At 42.9% G+C, this 18,334-nt stretch overlaps 1 protein-coding gene across 1 annotated transcript in view; it reads left to right on the forward strand.

Moving 5' to 3' along the window:
- LOC147711055 (uncharacterized protein C1orf50 homolog) overlaps positions 1-18,334 on the forward strand; it is a 78,555-nt gene that overhangs the window by 24,325 nt on the left and 35,896 nt on the right. The window contains exon 2 of the mRNA XM_086920106.1: positions 11,061-11,176. Within this exon, the coding sequence (XP_086776232.1) occupies positions 11,061-11,176 (116 nt within the window). The remainder of the gene's footprint in view (positions 1-11,060; positions 11,177-18,334) is intronic.

Consider the following 18,334-nt stretch of genomic DNA (forward strand, 5'->3'; position numbering starts at 1 on the left):
CCACGTAAATATATTTTGAATATGTGGGAGTCGAATGACTTATCCAGATATGGTCAGACGTGGGGCACATTGGGCATCATGGTGGCAAAGCGAGATATAGCACAGAAATGGGGTGCGTCGGAACTACCCACCTTAGTGCAGTGGTGCAGGAACATGGATATGCTATTGATAACCTAACGAGCGGTGTACGTAACTAGGGCTTGCCCTCGTAAATGGAACAAAGGGTGGACTCCTTGGAATGTATATGGGGGGATATATGTGATCCATTGCCGGAAGATGATGTCGCCAGTTCCGATGAAGAAGAAGGGGATTGGGGCAGGTATTAAGAGGTTGCGGACCTAAGACAACTGAGTAGAGATATGTCGCACATGATGTCGTCATGTTAAACCTAGGTTGTGCATGACTGTATACTTACATCTTCACAGTACTTTTGTCGTATTGACTGTCAACGTGTATGTTTGTTACACTGGACAATAATAAAAATTGTTTTGAAAAAAAAACATAATCTGGTACACAGTGTTAACTGAAAGGGGAAGGAGAGAAATCAACTGGGTGTAATCACACCGGAACAATTTAAACCAGGGATTGGCAGACTCTGCATGACCTAATGCTGAGAACTAATTAATCAGCTCTCATGATTGGCCTATCAAAGACTGTGAAAGGTCTATAATTAAATACCTGATGGAGGTCTCATCTCTAATTGACACCAACCCATCCAGTATTACTACTAGTATAGATTCTGTATTTTATAAGAGATGTAAGACTGTAAGAGATTTAGCAGCGTATGAACTTCAAGACCCTCGCATGCAAGCAAGCCGGTCAATCAAGAGCTCATGCCTGACCTATCAAAGGTTGAGAGACGTCGAGCATTAGAAGCCTTGATTGGAGGTTTCCACCCTAGTTACCCTCAACTTATTCAGTGTAACTACTAGGATTGATTCTGTGCTGTGTATGGAAAGTAATACTTCATGTGAGAGATTTAGCAGCTGATGATCTTGCAAGACGCTCACAAGCCAGCTAGCTATATGGTTCTCTCTGCAACAGCAGGGAGGAGGCAGAGGAGATAGGCCTCTACTTCTTTAATGCGTCTAGGTCAAGGTCACTTTTTTCAGTAAATTTGTAATCCACTGCTTTCTTGCAGATACTTAGAACATGTCCTGGGGCAAGTTACAGTTTGAAAAAAGGTGGATCCAACACTTCACTTAGGGTTTGAATAATAGACACCCTGCAGTGCTCATGAAACCAAAACTTTAGTTGTAGATAACCGAGGCCACCTCGAACTACAACATCACAGATCAGGCTCCTTTGCCCAACCGCTCTTCTCCTCCCTCCATTCAAAACAAACATTGAATGAGGAGACTCAGGCCACTGCTCTTTGGACCACTGATGACATTATTTCCCTAATAGAATGGAGCATATGTCTGTGTACTGCCGCACTTGTAACTTAAAGATTGAGAAGTAGGTATGTGCAGTAGACCAATGATATGGACTCAGAATTGTATCAAATATTTTTATTGCATTGTTACTTGACTTGAAATCCTTAGAAAAAACTTACGACAAGAGGTATTTGGCAAAACAGGTACTGTTTGTTTAATTAAACATAGCGGCCGGGAGAACAGTTACAAGCATGAGGACTGTCTCAATTTACATTTGGTAGATGTCCTTCCTATATACAAAAATACGACCAGTCATAAACATTTCTGGATTGCCATATATGGTGTGGAATGTGGGTTGCTGCCTTTGAGTTATAAATTAAATAGTAAATGGTTACTCCTGGTGGGTGTTGACCTTGTGTGGACTACATAATGGCTAGTGGTGAATGTGTTAGGCATGGTGAGTGAGTGATCACTATGTGTGCGAAGTCCTGATTGGCTGTGTGTTCCTACCTCATGTGGCATCTGACTTTATGGTGTTTTTAGGAGTGCGTACCCGCTCCCCCCATATGTGCTTTGTTGGGGCAATCTCCCCTGACCATTGTAATGTTGCTGCAGCTATGTATGGATGGATCAAGAAGAGTTTCCTGCCAGAGTACTTGCCCTCTAGCTATGCACCCTCCCACTTGTGACCAGTCAATCAGCAATTCCCAGGCCTGGGTCTCGGGGCCCTGCCTAACTACATATTTGCGAGTTGAGGTTGATGTAGAGTTCACAATGGGCAATTCTGGTAAAAAAGATGATATTTCGGTTTTCATCGATGCATTGATTTCCATATTAACAGCATATTGGTGTGATTGGCAGTACTTTTAAGACATTCAGCTGCGGGATGAAGGTGCCTTTTATAATTAAATGTTTGTATGCGCTTGTCAAAAGTGTAGTACTTTGTGTAACAAAAATCCAATGTATTAGATGTTTGATTACAGGTAAAGGGGATGAGTTGAGTTTTATTCTTTATGTAAAAGCCTAGTCCGAGATCAGGCTCCTGTAGTAAGTAACCAGTTAACAAGGCACATTTGAAGTTCTTTTCTAAAGCACACAATGTGAGGAGATAAGTATTGCTAGACCAACAGAAAGTTTCAAAATGTTACTATACATTGGACAAACATTCACCTACCCAGCCCCACATGCCTGTGATGACTGTAGAATTCTTGCAGAGCACGACGTGGGCGTTCTAGGTGTTGTGTTATGGAGGCCTCATCTGAGGTACTGTGTCTAATAATGGGGGTTTATGTGGAGTGTAAGATGCTGACTAGTGAGCCACTAGAAGTATAATGACTAGTCTTACTTGATACACTACTAATAGTTTTAGAATTGTTGAAGAAAACCTAAGTACTCAATGTTTACCTCGTGGCATTGTTTCAACTTGTAGAGGCCTCATATGGATTTAGTTTTGAGTTCTGTAAGCCATATCTGTGATATTGTGTCCTGTTCTAGGTACCACCTTCAGCTTATTGTGCTCAAGCGTAGGACCGCATCTGGTGTATAAGTTGGAGGATTGCCCCATTCTGCATACCCCATGTGGAGTTTGCAGTCCAATTTCGGAGGACCAACTGTCCTTTAATGTAGAGTTTTGAAGAGCAACTCTAAAAGAATGTGTCACCTTATGGGAACTACTTTTTATTTTAGTCTTCTTTTAGTTAGTACTCTTGTTTCATCGTTTTAGCCTTGTAGTGTTGTGAGTAGCTATAGATTTGTGTCTGCTACACATCTCTGGGAATACTCATACACTGGAGCATTGTTCATTGTGAAAGAAGGTGTATCCAAACTTTACTAGAGGCACCGAAGTAAGCAAGACCAGTACCAGAAGCCACACTACTGCTTCATGGGTGACCAAAATCATAAATGAATGAGTGTCTTCCGAATGATGCATTCAGGATTGTGCAGGATCTACAGAAGTGGCATAAAATCTCCATTAGCGCCTGAAATAGATCACTGTGGCAGAATTATGAAAAGGTCAGAGATGGGAAAGGCACAGACTGTGGAAGAACACTGAAGCGGTTAAATATACAATGAGAGGTGCAACTTGTAGGAAGGGACAGAAAAAAGAACATAGAGATGATGATCCCCCACTGGCAAATAGGACCTAGAGACATTGCAGCACATCATTCCTTAGGTCTTTCTTCATGTATCTCTAGTCCCTCTCATATGACTGAAAGGCTTGGTGTAGTGTAGCTGCCATGTTAACTGTATGACTGTAGTTATTATAAACTCACTGTGCTATTTTGGGATTTTTTTGAGAAATAACTGTCTTTCGTAACGTAGTACCTTGTGCTTACGATTTGATGAGAAATCGCTGCCTCTCCCGAAACTGTTAGAACTGGTGGTCTCTAGTTGGCAGAGGTAGGTACCACTGTCCAAATAGGGACCCTTGCTTCTAGTCAGGGTAAGGAGGAAACCCTCTGAGATAACCCCTGCTCACCCTCTAGGTAGCTTGGCACAAGCAGTCAAGGCTAATCAGAAGGCATTGTGTAAAGTATTTGTACCAACACTCACAGTAAAACAATGAAAACACCACAAACTGACTCCACAACAGTTTAGAAAAATAAAGGTATTTAATCTAAACTATACAAGACCAAACCGACAAAAATCCAACATACACAGTTCAAGAATATGGTTTCAAAAGAGTTCTTTAGGTTGCGATAAAATAATCCACAGTTGCGTGAAAAGTTCAGTTGCGTCACGTTTCCAACACATTACCTTTAGTCGCGACAAAGTTCCAAAAGCAGAAGCTGGTGCGGTAGAATACAAGCGATGCGTTGCTCCTGAGACGTTGGGAGGCAATGCGACAGCCCCGCTGCAGCAGCGGGCGTTTTGCAACTAATCCGGTCTGTATGGAGAGGAAGGCCACTTGTATGGATTCTGGTGCGTAGGTCCCGTAGGAAGTTTGGTCTCGCAAAGGCACGATGCGACGATCTCGTAGGGGCTGCGACGATCTCCTGGGCGACGATGCGCGATCCAGAGGTAATCTCTCTCTCTCTCTTGCAGCTCCTTGATGCGATGGCTCTGCGACGATGTTCGCAGTGACGTGATGCGGTCAGCAAGCATGAGTTGCAGCGAGCTCACTCAGCGACGACAGGCTCTGCGACGACACTCGCAGCGATGTTAGTCTTCCCGCACCGGTCTGGTGCGGCCCGCAAACGAAGGATGCGACTGCTCTGGCAGCGGCAACAGGCGCTGCGACGATCTCGGCCTTCGTAGTGGCGGGAATTTCCTCGCACTGTCGGGGATGCTCTCCGCAGCGAGCGATGCGATAACTTTTCTGTAGCAAAGTCTTTAAAGCGTGATTTCCAGCTTCCCAACACAGGTACAACTTCCAGAGGCGCCACACATGGGCCACGCACTCCAGGAAGGACAGAACTCTCTCAGTAGAGCTCACGGGAAGCTGGGGGTGAAGTCCTTTTGTTCCTGGGACTTCAAAACAGGGAGCCAGCTCTTCTCAGGCCCTTGGAGATTCCTTCAAGCAAGGGGACAAGCAAAAGCAAAGTCCTTCCCCTCTCCTTGACAGCAAAGCAACAGCAGGGCAATCCAGCATAGCTTTTTGGTCAACAAAGAGAGAGATAGGGTTATAGGGCACTCTTAGACCCCAGTCAATTATCAAATAAACAAAGGAAGAGTGTCCCTCAGAGAAGCGTTATAGCACGTAGGATAAGAGGCCAGGTGGAAGTGGTCCAAAAGGTGGACCAATTTCATGAAAAAATACAAGTTTTTTTCAGGAAACCCTCACTCACCCTAGTGATGACATGCTTCATCATCGGGTCCACCATCCAGCATAGCAACAGCTGGACAATCTTCGTTCTTCAGTTTCAGCTTTCTCCTTGGCAGAGGTTCCTTCTTGATTCCAGGATGATCTAATTTTCTGTTGTCAGGGGTCCTGTACTTATACCCTTAAAAGTCTTTGTTCTCTTTGTGCAAGTGGACCCTGAGCGCGGTCTGAACCAGTTCTGGGTGTTTCTTGAGCACTTAGTTTTCCTGGCTTCTCCTTTCCTTTCAGAGTGAGGGGCAGGGTCGTCAGCCGCCCAACAGGAGGTGGAGCCAGCATTGTGGAAGGCAGGCACAACCCTATTCAGGCCCAGGTGTTATTTCCTCCCACCACTGAAGTTGCAAATGCAGTCATTCAGCCTAGGGCTGACTCAGCCAGCGTCCTGGGGAATCCCCAGCCCCTGTCACTCTCAAACCAGACATTCAATACACAAACCGGCCAAGGCACACAGAAAGGGCAGACAAGAGAACAGCAACTTTCTAAAAGTGCTGTTCTCAAACACAGGATTTAAAAAAAACCTTTCCTAAAAGATGTGTTATTTATTTCTGAGTTCAGGGATTGTTAGACCTGTCAGCCTTAGGGTGGGCTTTCCTATTTTTTTCGCCTTGGCCTCGTTTTTCCCACCTACTTTTTGTTGGCTTTAGGACTCTGGGCACCTTCCCATTGCTTATCAATGTTAAGGTGCAGGTGCTCTCTTCCCCTAAAATGGCTGCCACTGACCCCTGCTACTGCAGCGTGGTCTTTAAAGACGCACTCTAGTAGCCAGGAGCTGGCTGGAACTCTTTAACAATGTTGCGATACCTGCCTGCCAGCCTGCCCATAGCTGGAATGAGGGAAGCTCCTGGAACCTTCTAGAACAGGGGAGGTGACACCAACTGCCACTGCCAACTGTCGCTATATAAGGAAAGGGAGGGAAACTTTCCAGTCAGTTGTTGAGGCATCACTGACCTGGGGAGAACCTACGCAGGGGACTTGGGCGGTAGGGCCTAGTCAGGAACCTATACCACTGGGGGGGACAGGGTTTAGGCGCTGCCCACCAAGCTGAGTGAGGAACACTGAACTAGCCCACTGATCTGATCTGGCCCGGCGGGAGGGGAACCCAGGGACCACCTGAATTGACCTGCTGAGGAAAGCCTTCAATTCACCCCCCCCTCCCTGAAGAAACCAAGGAACTGCAACCAAAGGGTGCCAGAACCAACAAGCGCCAAGACAAAGCTTACTGGTGCTAACCAGGACTACTGGGGAACCAACCAGGCATTGGACTGTGCTGCCCTTGCACCCCCTGCCTTTGCCTGGGTCTGTGCTGTCCTACTGAGCCCCTTCTGACTGAAATACTGTCCTGTCTGATCTGATCTGGCTACCCCACCTAGCTCCCTGAGCTGTCTGTATTGCCTGAGGCTCAGAGCTGTAATTGCCTGCAGGAGCATAAACCCCTTCATAGCGCTGGGTCCCTGTATTGAACTGTCACTGTCGAGTGGCCTGGCCTGTCTGATTTTCCCTCACGCGCTCTCTTTCAAGCCCTTAGAGAAGCGCTGGCCACACAGAAACTGCGAAGCCCTCTCAGGCTCTAATTATCCGCAAGCGCTTTCTGTCTCTCGGGTGCTGTACCTGCCAGCGCTGCGGTCCCGTGAGTCCTCGGGGCTTCCCCCGTCAGCGCCGCAGCCCTCCTCAGGGCCAGCGCCATCAACTTTGCCCCGCGGCGGCCCCCGGTGTCAGGAGAGGGCCGCCGGAAATCCTGACGGGCCGCACTAGGCCGGAAGCCTGCTTCACCCTTGTCACATGGTGGAGGGAAATGCTGACACGTCCCTGGACACGCCCCCCCCCCCACTTGGCGGCGCGCAGCGATTGGCTGACGCTGCCTGCGCCCGCCTTTCTCACCCGCTGATTGATCCCCGGGCCGCTCATATCACCGCGAGCCCGGGGAACAGGGGAATCCTCACGCCGGAGGACTTGGGGAGTTCCGAGAGCCCTCCCTCCCCGCCAGAAGAGGAACTGGACGGCCTTGAGCCGGAGGAAGGCCCGTGAAGAACGCTGGAGTAGCGTGGGCCTCCTCTGGCAGATCATCGCGCCCCCGCAACTGAGGTCTACGCAAGGGCCCCGAGCGGGCCGAAGATAAACGGGGAGGCCCGGAGAACGCCCCCTCCCCGCGGAGACTGTCATAGACTTCCGTTGTGCCGCAGGCCTTCTTATTGAACTGAGCTGCAGCCTGATACTAACAGTAGAGCCCCAGCGAGGATTTTGTGACTGGCTAATTAAACGAATGATCCCTGGATGGTTGGAGGGAAGGAATGGTAATGGTTATTGGGTCCTGTTCTGCTGGAGTGTGGAATTCTGATCATACACTGGTCAATATGGCCTAATGCACTGATGCCTTTCTGAGGAAATGCTGAGTAACTTTTACAAGAAGGGTGTTGCCGATGGTTTATAAGGGAATGTGTTAATGGTTGCCCTGACCCACGGAAAGGTTTTATCTCTGTTGTTTAACTGTTCTTCACTCCATGAAATGGGTATTGAAGCTTAATGCAATGTTATTTAAATGGCTTCCTAAAGAATTCCTTCAGGTGCTGACTAGGAGCAAGGCTGGTGCCAGCCCTACAATTATTTAATATTTAATATTTATGTATTTTAAGTATTTATGACCAAGCAATGCCGGATTTGTGCTTCTAAGGAAAAGTAATAAGTTATTTCTACTGCATATTCTGATTGCCTTGATTTTAGATAAAACGTAATTATTTGAATCAACAATACCGGTGTGGTCTCAGTCTTTGCGTGTACTTATTGTCTCAGGTATGCGTGTGCTGTGTAGTCACTTAACACCTAAGCTTTCGGATGCCTACCTGCTTGTGCCAGGCTATCCCTGGGGACCTGATGAACCCATTTCCTACAGGGATACTAGACGTTTATGTCCGATCTTGTTCCTATGAGAAGATATGCTGGTAGCCACTGTAGCCAGCATCCTCCATGATAGCCTATGGGTTATGCAACCGTTTCAACGCAACTTTTACAACGCATGCTGTTTCAACGCACACCATTACAACGCAGGATCCTTTACAACGAATGCCTTTACAATGCATGACATTATATAGCAGATGCTATTACAACGCATGCCATTACAACGTAAGTATAGGTAAGTATATCATTTTATTTAACCTTTTTTTATTACAAAAATATTAAAAATAAATTAATGTAATTATATATATATATATATATATAGTTTAAGTTATGGGGTACAGGGGTATTTTTAGGGTTCAGGGCTAGGTTTGGGTTATGGGGTACAGGGGTATTTTTAGGGTTCAAGGCTAGGTTTGGGTTTTGGGGTACAGGGGTATTTTTAGGGTTCAGGGTTGGGTGTGGGTTTTAGGGTTCAGGGCTAGGTTTGGGTTATGGGGTACAGGGGTATTTTTAGGGTTCAGGGCTGGGTTTGGGTTTTGGGGTACAGGGGTATTTTTAGGGTTTTGGGGAACTGGGGTATTTTTAGGGTTCACTTTTAAAATAAATAATTTAAATAAATTAAAAAAAATAATTATAATAATTTTATTTTACAACGAATGCTTTTACAATGCATGACATTACATAGCAGATGCCATTACAACGTAAGTATAGGTAAGTATATCATTTTATTTAACTTTTTTTATTACAAAAATATTAAAAATACATTAAAGTAATTTTATATATATATAGTTTGGGTTATGGGGTACAGGGGTATTTTTAGGGTTCAGGGCTAGGTTTGGGTTATGGGGTACAGGGTATTTTTAGGGTTCAGGGCTAGGTTTGGGTTATGGGGTACAGGGGTATTTTTTAGGGTTCAGGGCTAGGTTTGGGTTTTGGGGTACAGGGGTATTTTTAGGGTTCAGGGCTAGGTTTGGGTTTTGGGGTACAGGGGTATTTTTAGGGTTCTGGGCTGGGTTTGGGTTTTGGGGTACAGGGGTATTTTTAGGGTTTTGGGGAACTGGGGTATTTTTAGGGTTCACTTTTAAAATAAATAATTTAAATAAATTAAAAATATATATATATTATTTATTAATAATAGTTCTTTATTAATAATAGTTCTTTTAAAAATAAAATTAAAGTAATTTTTTTCCCTACACTATCCAGCACTTACCCTACTATTACACTCCCCTGAAGTTAGAATATTATTTATAATTACCTTAACTATTTTTTAAAATCTATATATATATATATATATATATATATATACAAATTAATTTAATTTATTAAATTAATTAAATTTTTATTAATTACATTAAAAAAAAATAATATACTTACCTATACTTACGTTGTAATGGCATCTGCTATGTAATGTCATGCGCTGTAAAGGCATTCGTTGTAAAGGAATCTGCGTTGTAAAAATTGCGTTGTAATGGTGTGCGTTGTAAAAGTTTGCGATGTAACGTCATACATCCGCCTATGGAGCAAGATAGCCTTACAATAGTGAGCATATGCACTTTAGCACTGATCAGCAGTGGTAAAGTGCTCAGAGTCCTATTGCCAACAGCCACGGGTCAGGAAAAATAAGGGAGGAAGAAGCAAAAAGTTTGGGGATGACCCTGCAAGAACGGCCAATTCCAACAGAAACGCTGTATGTTCGACCAGAGGTATCATGAATAGCTAGGACTGGTTCGCTTACGGCATGAGAAGAAGCAGAAAGCAGGTGACTACAGGGAGTTACACTCCAGGGCATGCCCCAGGCTACGAGGTACTGGAGTAGGAGAGGGAAGACGAGGACCGAAGGTACCCAGACAGTTGCAGAGTGATCAGAGTCATAACAATGTAGCAGGTATGAGGGTGTTGCAAAGTATAATTGGTAGAGGCAAACATTTGCATTATCTCTGGCTTTTTTTCCGAGTTCTGGGTGCAACCTCTAGTGTACTGTGCCCTTATTTGGAGGCAGCCTCTTCCATATCACCTCCAGTTTCAGAGGCAGCATGCAGTGTATTGTCCAGTCTGAGAACCTTATGTTGACGATTTTGCTCATTGCCAAAAGCCACTCCAATGGTGGTCTGTCCAGTTTTGAAAGAGTCCTGCTCAGTCATGTCCCATTGTTGCAGGACTCAATTGAAAAAGTTTGTCAAGGGCCTGACAAGCCTCACCTGGAATAATTGTCTTTTTTGGTTCCTTATCATTGTGTCGCTGCTACTTTTTAAGGCTACATCTGGAGTTTGTGACCTGTTTTGATGGTTAACTCTTTAGTTGTCTATTTCTCAACAAAAGTAAGGTGCCTTGTATTTTGTCCTGTAACATGGCGCAATGTCTGTGTGACTCTGTATGAGTGTTTCTTCATGTGATCGTGTTAGTGTCCCTTCTTTCAGGCACTCGCCGCATACCCGAAGGGAAATAGTAGACCCATTACAAATCATTCTGAAATTAATTTCCTATTTTTATAATGTTTTTCATTTATTTGTGTCTACATAAATTATACAATTAAAATTTATAAACAGATGTTAGTCTTTTTAGTTATTGCTCTAAAGTATTTTGTTCGATCCAGTTTAGCTTCTTAACCTTTTCCCTAATTTACTTTACATCCGACTGCGACTAATCTGAAATTGATGCAACGCCACCTCCATTTTCCACATTGTTGACCGTGAATTCACTTACCTAAATGCTTTTTTCATGCACCTTAAATCTAACAGTGCGGCAATGCGAAGAACAGGATAGAAGGATGCCATGCCATAGCTGATGGGTTGGAACATAGGTGCTAGTACACTGGAGGGATTTTACTCCTGCTGGAAAGTGCTGCCTGTGTGTTACAGCGCTTCCACTATATTATGTGAAATTGTAAGCTAGGACGTGTTTTTATTATTTGCACTTTACATAACTGAAAATGTAGAGGTCACTCATGTTTCCTTAATTTATCCTGTTTATAGTTGCCCTCGTGGAAAGCCGCTCTGACCCAAGTGGGCTCAAGTTGGTCAGCTCCTACCAAACCAATCGGATCGGCGATCCCTCCGACCTTGTGGTGCTAGCTCAACAGGTGCAAAAGGTGAGACATTTGAATTATTACATGTCCTCACTTCCTACCCTGGGTACCCTCACCCTGATGATCTGGTTTATCTATGTCATCATCTGTCCTCCCTCTTTTCATATTGCAGATCGTGGACTTTTTCCTCCGTAATAAAGGTTATAAAATACTTTCCCTGTTAAATCATACTTAACTATTGTCAACAAAATGAAAGCTTTTTAATGCTTGGGAAGTACTAGATAAAGGTTAAATTTCCAGAGGAGAAATCGGTTCGTGATACGCCCAAAATTATCCAAAAGGATAATTGTAACATTGAAAGTTTACAAAATATATCCTACAGTGTAAGATGTATTGTAGGAAAGGTCGAACATCATCATCGGGTTCTGCATGATTTCAGAGTAAAATGTAGATCAGTGGACGAGGAGGCTTTGTGTTGCAAGGCACCGAGCATTACCAGCAGTGTTCTTTTCAGATGAGTTACAGTGCATATTCAGGAAACAAGTGCATGTGGTGAGTGGAATCACACTCCCTTCCACTGTGTACCTGATTGAAGCAGCACTGCTAATCAATCACACATGCAATGCCTACTGCAACTTTCCAGAAGGGTGAGAAATGGAAAGGATCTAACCCTGAGTTTAAGGTCCTTATTACTAATCTGGCGTGAGCCCGAATGGGGATTTCAACTCTTGTGCTAATTAAGCACCTGAGGGTTTTTACCAACATGATTTTCTCTCTTTGAAATGGGGATAATTAGCACATCAGGTAATCCTCGTGTGCTCAACTAGTAAGTCGAGTTCACTCATCTGCAATGAGACCCTTAAATAACGCTGAGCAAAGAAAGGGGAAAACCCCAGAAATAGTCTAGGTCCAAGAGCTAAAGAGTACCTCATCCAAAACCAGGAATGATATCTTTTCAAATCTTTAGAACTCAACCAGCTTGTAAGCCCCACTTCCGCCCTCATGAGACATTCGTCCATTAAGCAACACAGGATCATGACACGTTTCTGTGCAAGGTTGTTGGGTTTTTCCTGAAGACTTGACGCTTACTTGATTAATAGTCTCCATAAACTCTCACACCTTAGGTTACAGTTATACTCTGATTGTTCCTTTACTTTTTTTCCCTGAGCATACCGGATGGTTGTCCAATAACCCTTTGCCACCATTTAGTTTTTGCTTTCTCATACGCTCCTTACTTGCTAACAAACTTGTAGCTAAAATGCCAACTCCCCCCTTCTATACAGAACAAACCACAGAGAAATCAACTAAATACTTTTAATGTTAGTTTGTTCTTTCTTTATAGCGAGTATAACTTCCAAATTAAGCTGTAGGTTCCAACTCATCCAAAACTGAGCCCTTGGATGGTGTCACTGAAACCATGCCAACTGTCTTACACTGCTAATTTGTATAAATTCTGCTTCCTCCCATCTTTCACCTCTTCTACATAGGAAATCATTCTCAAAGAATCAGAAAAAAACAGCCAACCTCCTTTGAACATTGCAGATTCTTTAAGTTTTATTACCTTTCTTTATTTTTTAAACCAGTCTATATTTACATTTCACATAAGTTCCTGGTAGGACTGCCTATGGTTCAATTTAATGAATACTTATTGAGACAGAACGTGGTCACTGGGCGGGGCATAGACATTGTGAAAGCCCATCTGTACAAATTAGAGTCTGCCAAAAAGGAATAAGGTGAACCAATCCAGGACAGCATAGAAGAGTAGAATGGTGTTCAAAATAGAATTCCTGGTTAGCTGAGGTGTGCACCTAATCCAGGCAGGAACTACCAGTCTAGTTAGGGTAAGCTAGGTACACACTAAAAAGTAACCTGTGCTCACCCTCTGGTAGCTTGGCACAGAGCAGTCAGGCTTATCTAAGGAGGCAATGTGTAAAGTATTTGTGCAACACAGTAACACAATGAATGCACCACAACACCGGTTTATAAAAATAGTATTATTAACAAAACAATAAAAATATCACATATATTTCACAAGATATGCACATATAAAGAATATCAAGAATCCCTATGTTCAATAGTTCTCGACTGTCGAAGAGATACTCCCGTTCAAAGCGTTTTGTTTAAAGTAGGCAAAAATGCAAGATTAGCTAAATCTGGAATCCCCAAAGAACACTCACGTTGGATCGTGCAATCACGGTATTGCTGACCGGTTTACACTACCTGGCTCAAACAGAGGAGTTGGAACAACAAGGTCCCTCTACTGAGTCAGACTCTGCCACTTGTCAGTGGGAGCATGGAAGCTGCTGGGACCTCCGAGGGCTACTGTGAGCCCGTACCTGCTCCGGGTGCTGAGAACAAGGGAAGTGGGTTTTCGCCCTCTGGCAGTCCAAGGTGACTGGGGCGGGGATGACTTAGTTGCTGCACTTCTGTGTTGCCCAGGCAATGCGTTTGAAGGGACTATAGCTGATCGACTCGGCACCCAGCCCGAGGAGCAACACTCATCTGAAGTCTCCGCTTATAGGGCGCGGTTGTGGGGGGCACTGAGTGTCGGCCTCCCAAGGCAGAGCAATTGTCTTTAGAGAAGTGGATCGTGGAGTCTCAAGAGGGGTCAGCTGTCGAACTGAGAGTCTCATGTTAGTCCTGGTACGGCAAAAATCTTTTGATGACCCTGAGAATTTTAGGAACAGGGGGCAAGTAATCAAGCCCTTGGAGAACACTTGTACCACAACGAATAGGTAGTAGGCAGCAGGCCAGCACACACAAGTAGGTTGCAGAGTGGCAGCCCCTCCTGGCAGCACAGCAGTCCTTCTGGCAATATTTAGATATAAGATATAGAGCAAGCAGCGTCTGTTTACAAGTCCCATGCTATGTCTGATTTTAGGAGGTCAGAGCACCAGTACTTCTACCCAAAAGTGCCTTTGAAGTAGAGTGTGACTTCAAAGGAGTTCTCTGAAGTGCACAAGAATCCTTTTCAACCCAGTCCTGTCTGGCAGGCTACTGGTGGGGGGTGGGGGGGAATCAGCTCTTTGTACGGGGATAGGATACTACCTATTTAAGTGCTAGTGCCTGTCCATTGCTCCCTACCCAAGAAAACCAGTCTGAATGCAGCACAACACGGCCACTGAAAACCCGTATCCAAGAACACTATGGGAATATACACAAGACAACCTTTGGTAGACCATTTCATGAAAAATCACTGCCATCAACTACTGTTTTCATTTGTTGGTTTAAAAAAACTAAAACAGCATAAACTAGGTGGGAATTTGGAACTACGTCTACGAAAAGAGGAGATTGCCTTGATCATAGGCATGGAGACTGTTGAAAAGGGCTTCAATAAGGAACTAAGTGGGACCATTGGCTTTAAAGACTATACATTTGATAAGAGGCTCCAAGTGCAACAAGATTATCCATGTAAAAATCTGTGAACTGCTATGCAATAACAAAAATGGAAAATTGGTCTGTAGAACGCTTCAAATGTACCCTAAATGGTATAATGAGGCCTTCATGGTACTTGACTTTATTTTTAAAAAATCCACCTAAACATAATCAGAGCCAAGTGCACAGATAGACTATTAAGCTGATATAATTTGTCCTAACCTCTGTAACCATAGCACAAGGGGAATATACATGTACATCAATAATATGTCTTTGATAAAATCATAGACCAGAGAGTTTCTGACCAAATGATACCTCAATTATAATTTTCACGATCTTCCTCAGTTCATTTATTTGACACTGTCGGAGGAGGAAGATCTGACAACATTCACAATTATGTTCCCTAAAAGTATATCCAATGTAGCGCCACTACTCCATTAATTCACTTTGTGTGGGTCAGCTAATTTTTATCTAACTCCTACATGCAATTTGTTATTATACGCTGATTGAATGGTCATAACAAAGAGAGTGCTGTTACTGATCACTGCCTCTCGACATAAAAAATAACCCCCCTGACATAGGTGTCATGTACTGTAATCTAAGCAAGATATTTCTACAGTTTCTATAAATATGGCCTTCCAACATGGCCACCACGCTTCCTTGACTGTTACTTGAGTCCGTCCTTGTTGACTACAACTCAAAATGCAGGTCCAATAACCAAGGTAATACCAACGAACCGCAATATAACTAGGGGCTGTACCATAATTTCCTATAAACTTCTGCAAAAGATAAGTCCATCGTAAACATCGCTTCCCTGAAGTTATGAGGCAAAAACACAATTTTAAACCGTAACACAAGATTACACAATTGCAGAAGTATATGGTGTTTACTTCCGGATCACACCATTGGGAAAGACCATTTAATATGGCGGCGGTCCCGAGTTAAAACACGGGACTATTGCCTCATACCGGATTTCCCGGAAGACTTCGCTGCTGTCGGATCTCTGCTTCAGAAATAGTAAGTTCAGCGCAAATTATGGCATAGCACTTAATAAACGATAGCAAGTTTAGCGCGAAGCAGGGTTAAGCATAAAAAATGGGAATTAGTCATTTTCTCTCAATTCGTCTTGCTAGAACGATATGTAGCTATGTATTGCTTAATTGGGATGCATGCTCGGTTAGAGGAGTTTTACTACGGCCGAACATGTGGCCAAATCGGTGTCCGCTGGTAATCTTAGAAACGCACCGAGATACAGGTAGCATTCAAATTCGTTGATCAGAATCCCCTCACCAGTTCAAGCCACCGCCTCTCGTCTCTTTTACAACTAAATAGACCAGATATGGCATATTTCTCGCAGGAGCTCTAAACTTGGGGCAAAATGAAAAGAAAAAATATCACAGGCGATGTGAACCCATGACAAAGTGAAACATTATAATTCGACGTATAATACAAGTTGGTCCAACTTTCTTAATTCTCTGAAAAGGTATTATTTTCTGGTGCCTGACACAACCGTTCTTCCTTTAACACTTGTTTTAAACTGACTTGTACTTCCTCACCTTCGTTATTTAGAAAAACCTTAAATAGCAACCAACAATGACTGCATAATTTTCACCGCAAGAGAAGTTGGAAATGCATTATGATGTAGCGATGTATGACTTTGAACTGACCGCAACCATAACCTCTTTCCACAGATTTGTATGCATATCAACTGTACTGTGACTTTCACTGTTGGAAAAAGTCTAAGAATGATGTGACAAAACTGCCTGGGTATTGAATACTTCTTCTTTTCAGCAAATGTCTTCCTTTCTTAGGACTTACCCTTTATCTTTCTTTGGTATCTAGTACTAAAGGTTGACTCCTAATTTATGGTCTTGATTGCGTAACAACGATTCGAGACACTCTCCTTTATGTATAGAAGCGTTTAAGATGGGAAAGTTTACTCATTTGCTATTAAAAATTCCTATGGGAATTGGATCTTTTACGCTGGTTCTGCAAAAACTTATCTCACTTTTTAAAATATATTAGTCTTGTACTTTGTCCCGTAGATATACCATTTCTCGAAAAAAAAATTGTAAGTTCCTTTTTGGAACTAATATAGTTGTAATTCAGAAATAGATTTTTCCTAAAGAATTTTTAAAACAAAAAAACTTTTCTCATGAGCTCACTTATTTTCTAAGCACCCGTTTCTCACTCTATGGGGTTAACTGTTCTAATGCTCATTACTTCTTACAGTGTACTCTTCTTTTGTTACAGCCTTGAAAAAGCTGTGGCGCCACTCGCCATATAGGGTGAAAAACGTGTCGGCTGTCCTTTTTTTCATTGCTTAATAAAATCTTGAAAACCCTCACAAAGAGTGAAATGGACACCTTAAGAAGATGAATGAATGTAATATGCAGACCTGAGTTTGCCACTAAAGTACAAAAGATACAAAGGATTCATCCGTGTTATATAAAGCAACCAGTCATCTAAAAACAAGGAACACAGGTTCACACCAAACCTCAACTACTTTATGAAGCTTTTATGGTCCAGAGCTTTGAGCAAGGTTCCTTTGCTGTTTGAACTTTTTATGAAGTAAGATTTAAACCTAGGACCCCTGGACCTTCACTCCTGTTGAATGCAGATGAGTGTCCTGTGTTGTGGTGGTGTAGATGGAATGCACAATGTAGCTGTCACCCAGCCCAGATGTGTATTGGAGAAAGGCTGTCAGACACATAGAGCAGTATGTGCACAGAAATGTCCACTAAAAGTGGCATTTCAAAAATAGTGAAGTTAAATTCAACATCACTTGTAAGTAGGATTTATGAATACCATTCCAAACATATAAAACATCAAAAAGCTACTACTTTCTGATCTGATAGTACCACTTAGAAAGGTATAAAGGAATTCCCAATGCTAGTTTAAAACACAGGTAGGCTTCACGGTCGTGAAAAATGAAATAGGCTGTCTGTCACAACCAGGACATGCAAACCACAACAATACATGTCCTACCTTGTACTTACTTAACACCTTGCCCTTACGGCTACCTAGGGCCTACCTTAGGGGTCACACACACACACATATATATATATATATATATATATATATATATATATATATATATATATATATATATATATATATATATATGAAATAAAAGAGGAGTTTAAGACTAGGCAAGTAATTTTAAATGCCAAGTTAGGTGGCAGTAAACTGCACATCCGAGACAGGTTTGAAAGGCTACTTCTCTGGGTGGCACAATTTCTGCAGCAGCCGACTATTAGCATTTTATTTACAGGCCCTGGCTATATATGGTATACCCCTTTACCAGGAACTTCTAAGTATATTAAATATGTCAGGTATACGCCAATTGCACACATGTTTAGGGAAGAAGCACATGCACTTTAGCACTGATTAGCAGTGGTAAAGTACTCGGAGTTCTGAAGCCGATAAACATGGTCAAGAGGAGGAGGAAGTCAAAAAGTTTGGGTTAACCCTGCAAGAAAGGCCATTTCTAACAAACAGCGAAGAGTAAGTGATGTTCTATCATGTCAACCCCCCTTCGCAGGTCGGGAAATTCTGAGAAAAGTAAACTTTTGTATTATATGTGAATCAGGGGAGCTAGCGACAAACTGAGTTTTTGTTTCAGTGCTAAAAGGAAGGGTATTCCAGATTGATGAGGGCAGTAGCCTGAGGTGCCTCCTCCCCAGTTGATTGTGTAACTGGATTATAACTACTCTTTCAAGTGTTTTCTCCAGGAAGTGGAGAATAGCAATATGATAATAATTTGTGAAGTAATTTACTTCAAAGCAAGGTTTCTTTGGGAGTCGGAGGACCTGACTGGTACCTGTTTGTAATGACTAGTAAACA

Source organism: Lissotriton vulgaris, chromosome 5, assembly GCF_964263255.1.
Source record: "Lissotriton vulgaris chromosome 5, aLisVul1.2, whole genome shotgun sequence".
Taxonomy (NCBI): domain Eukaryota; kingdom Metazoa; phylum Chordata; class Amphibia; order Caudata; family Salamandridae; genus Lissotriton; species Lissotriton vulgaris.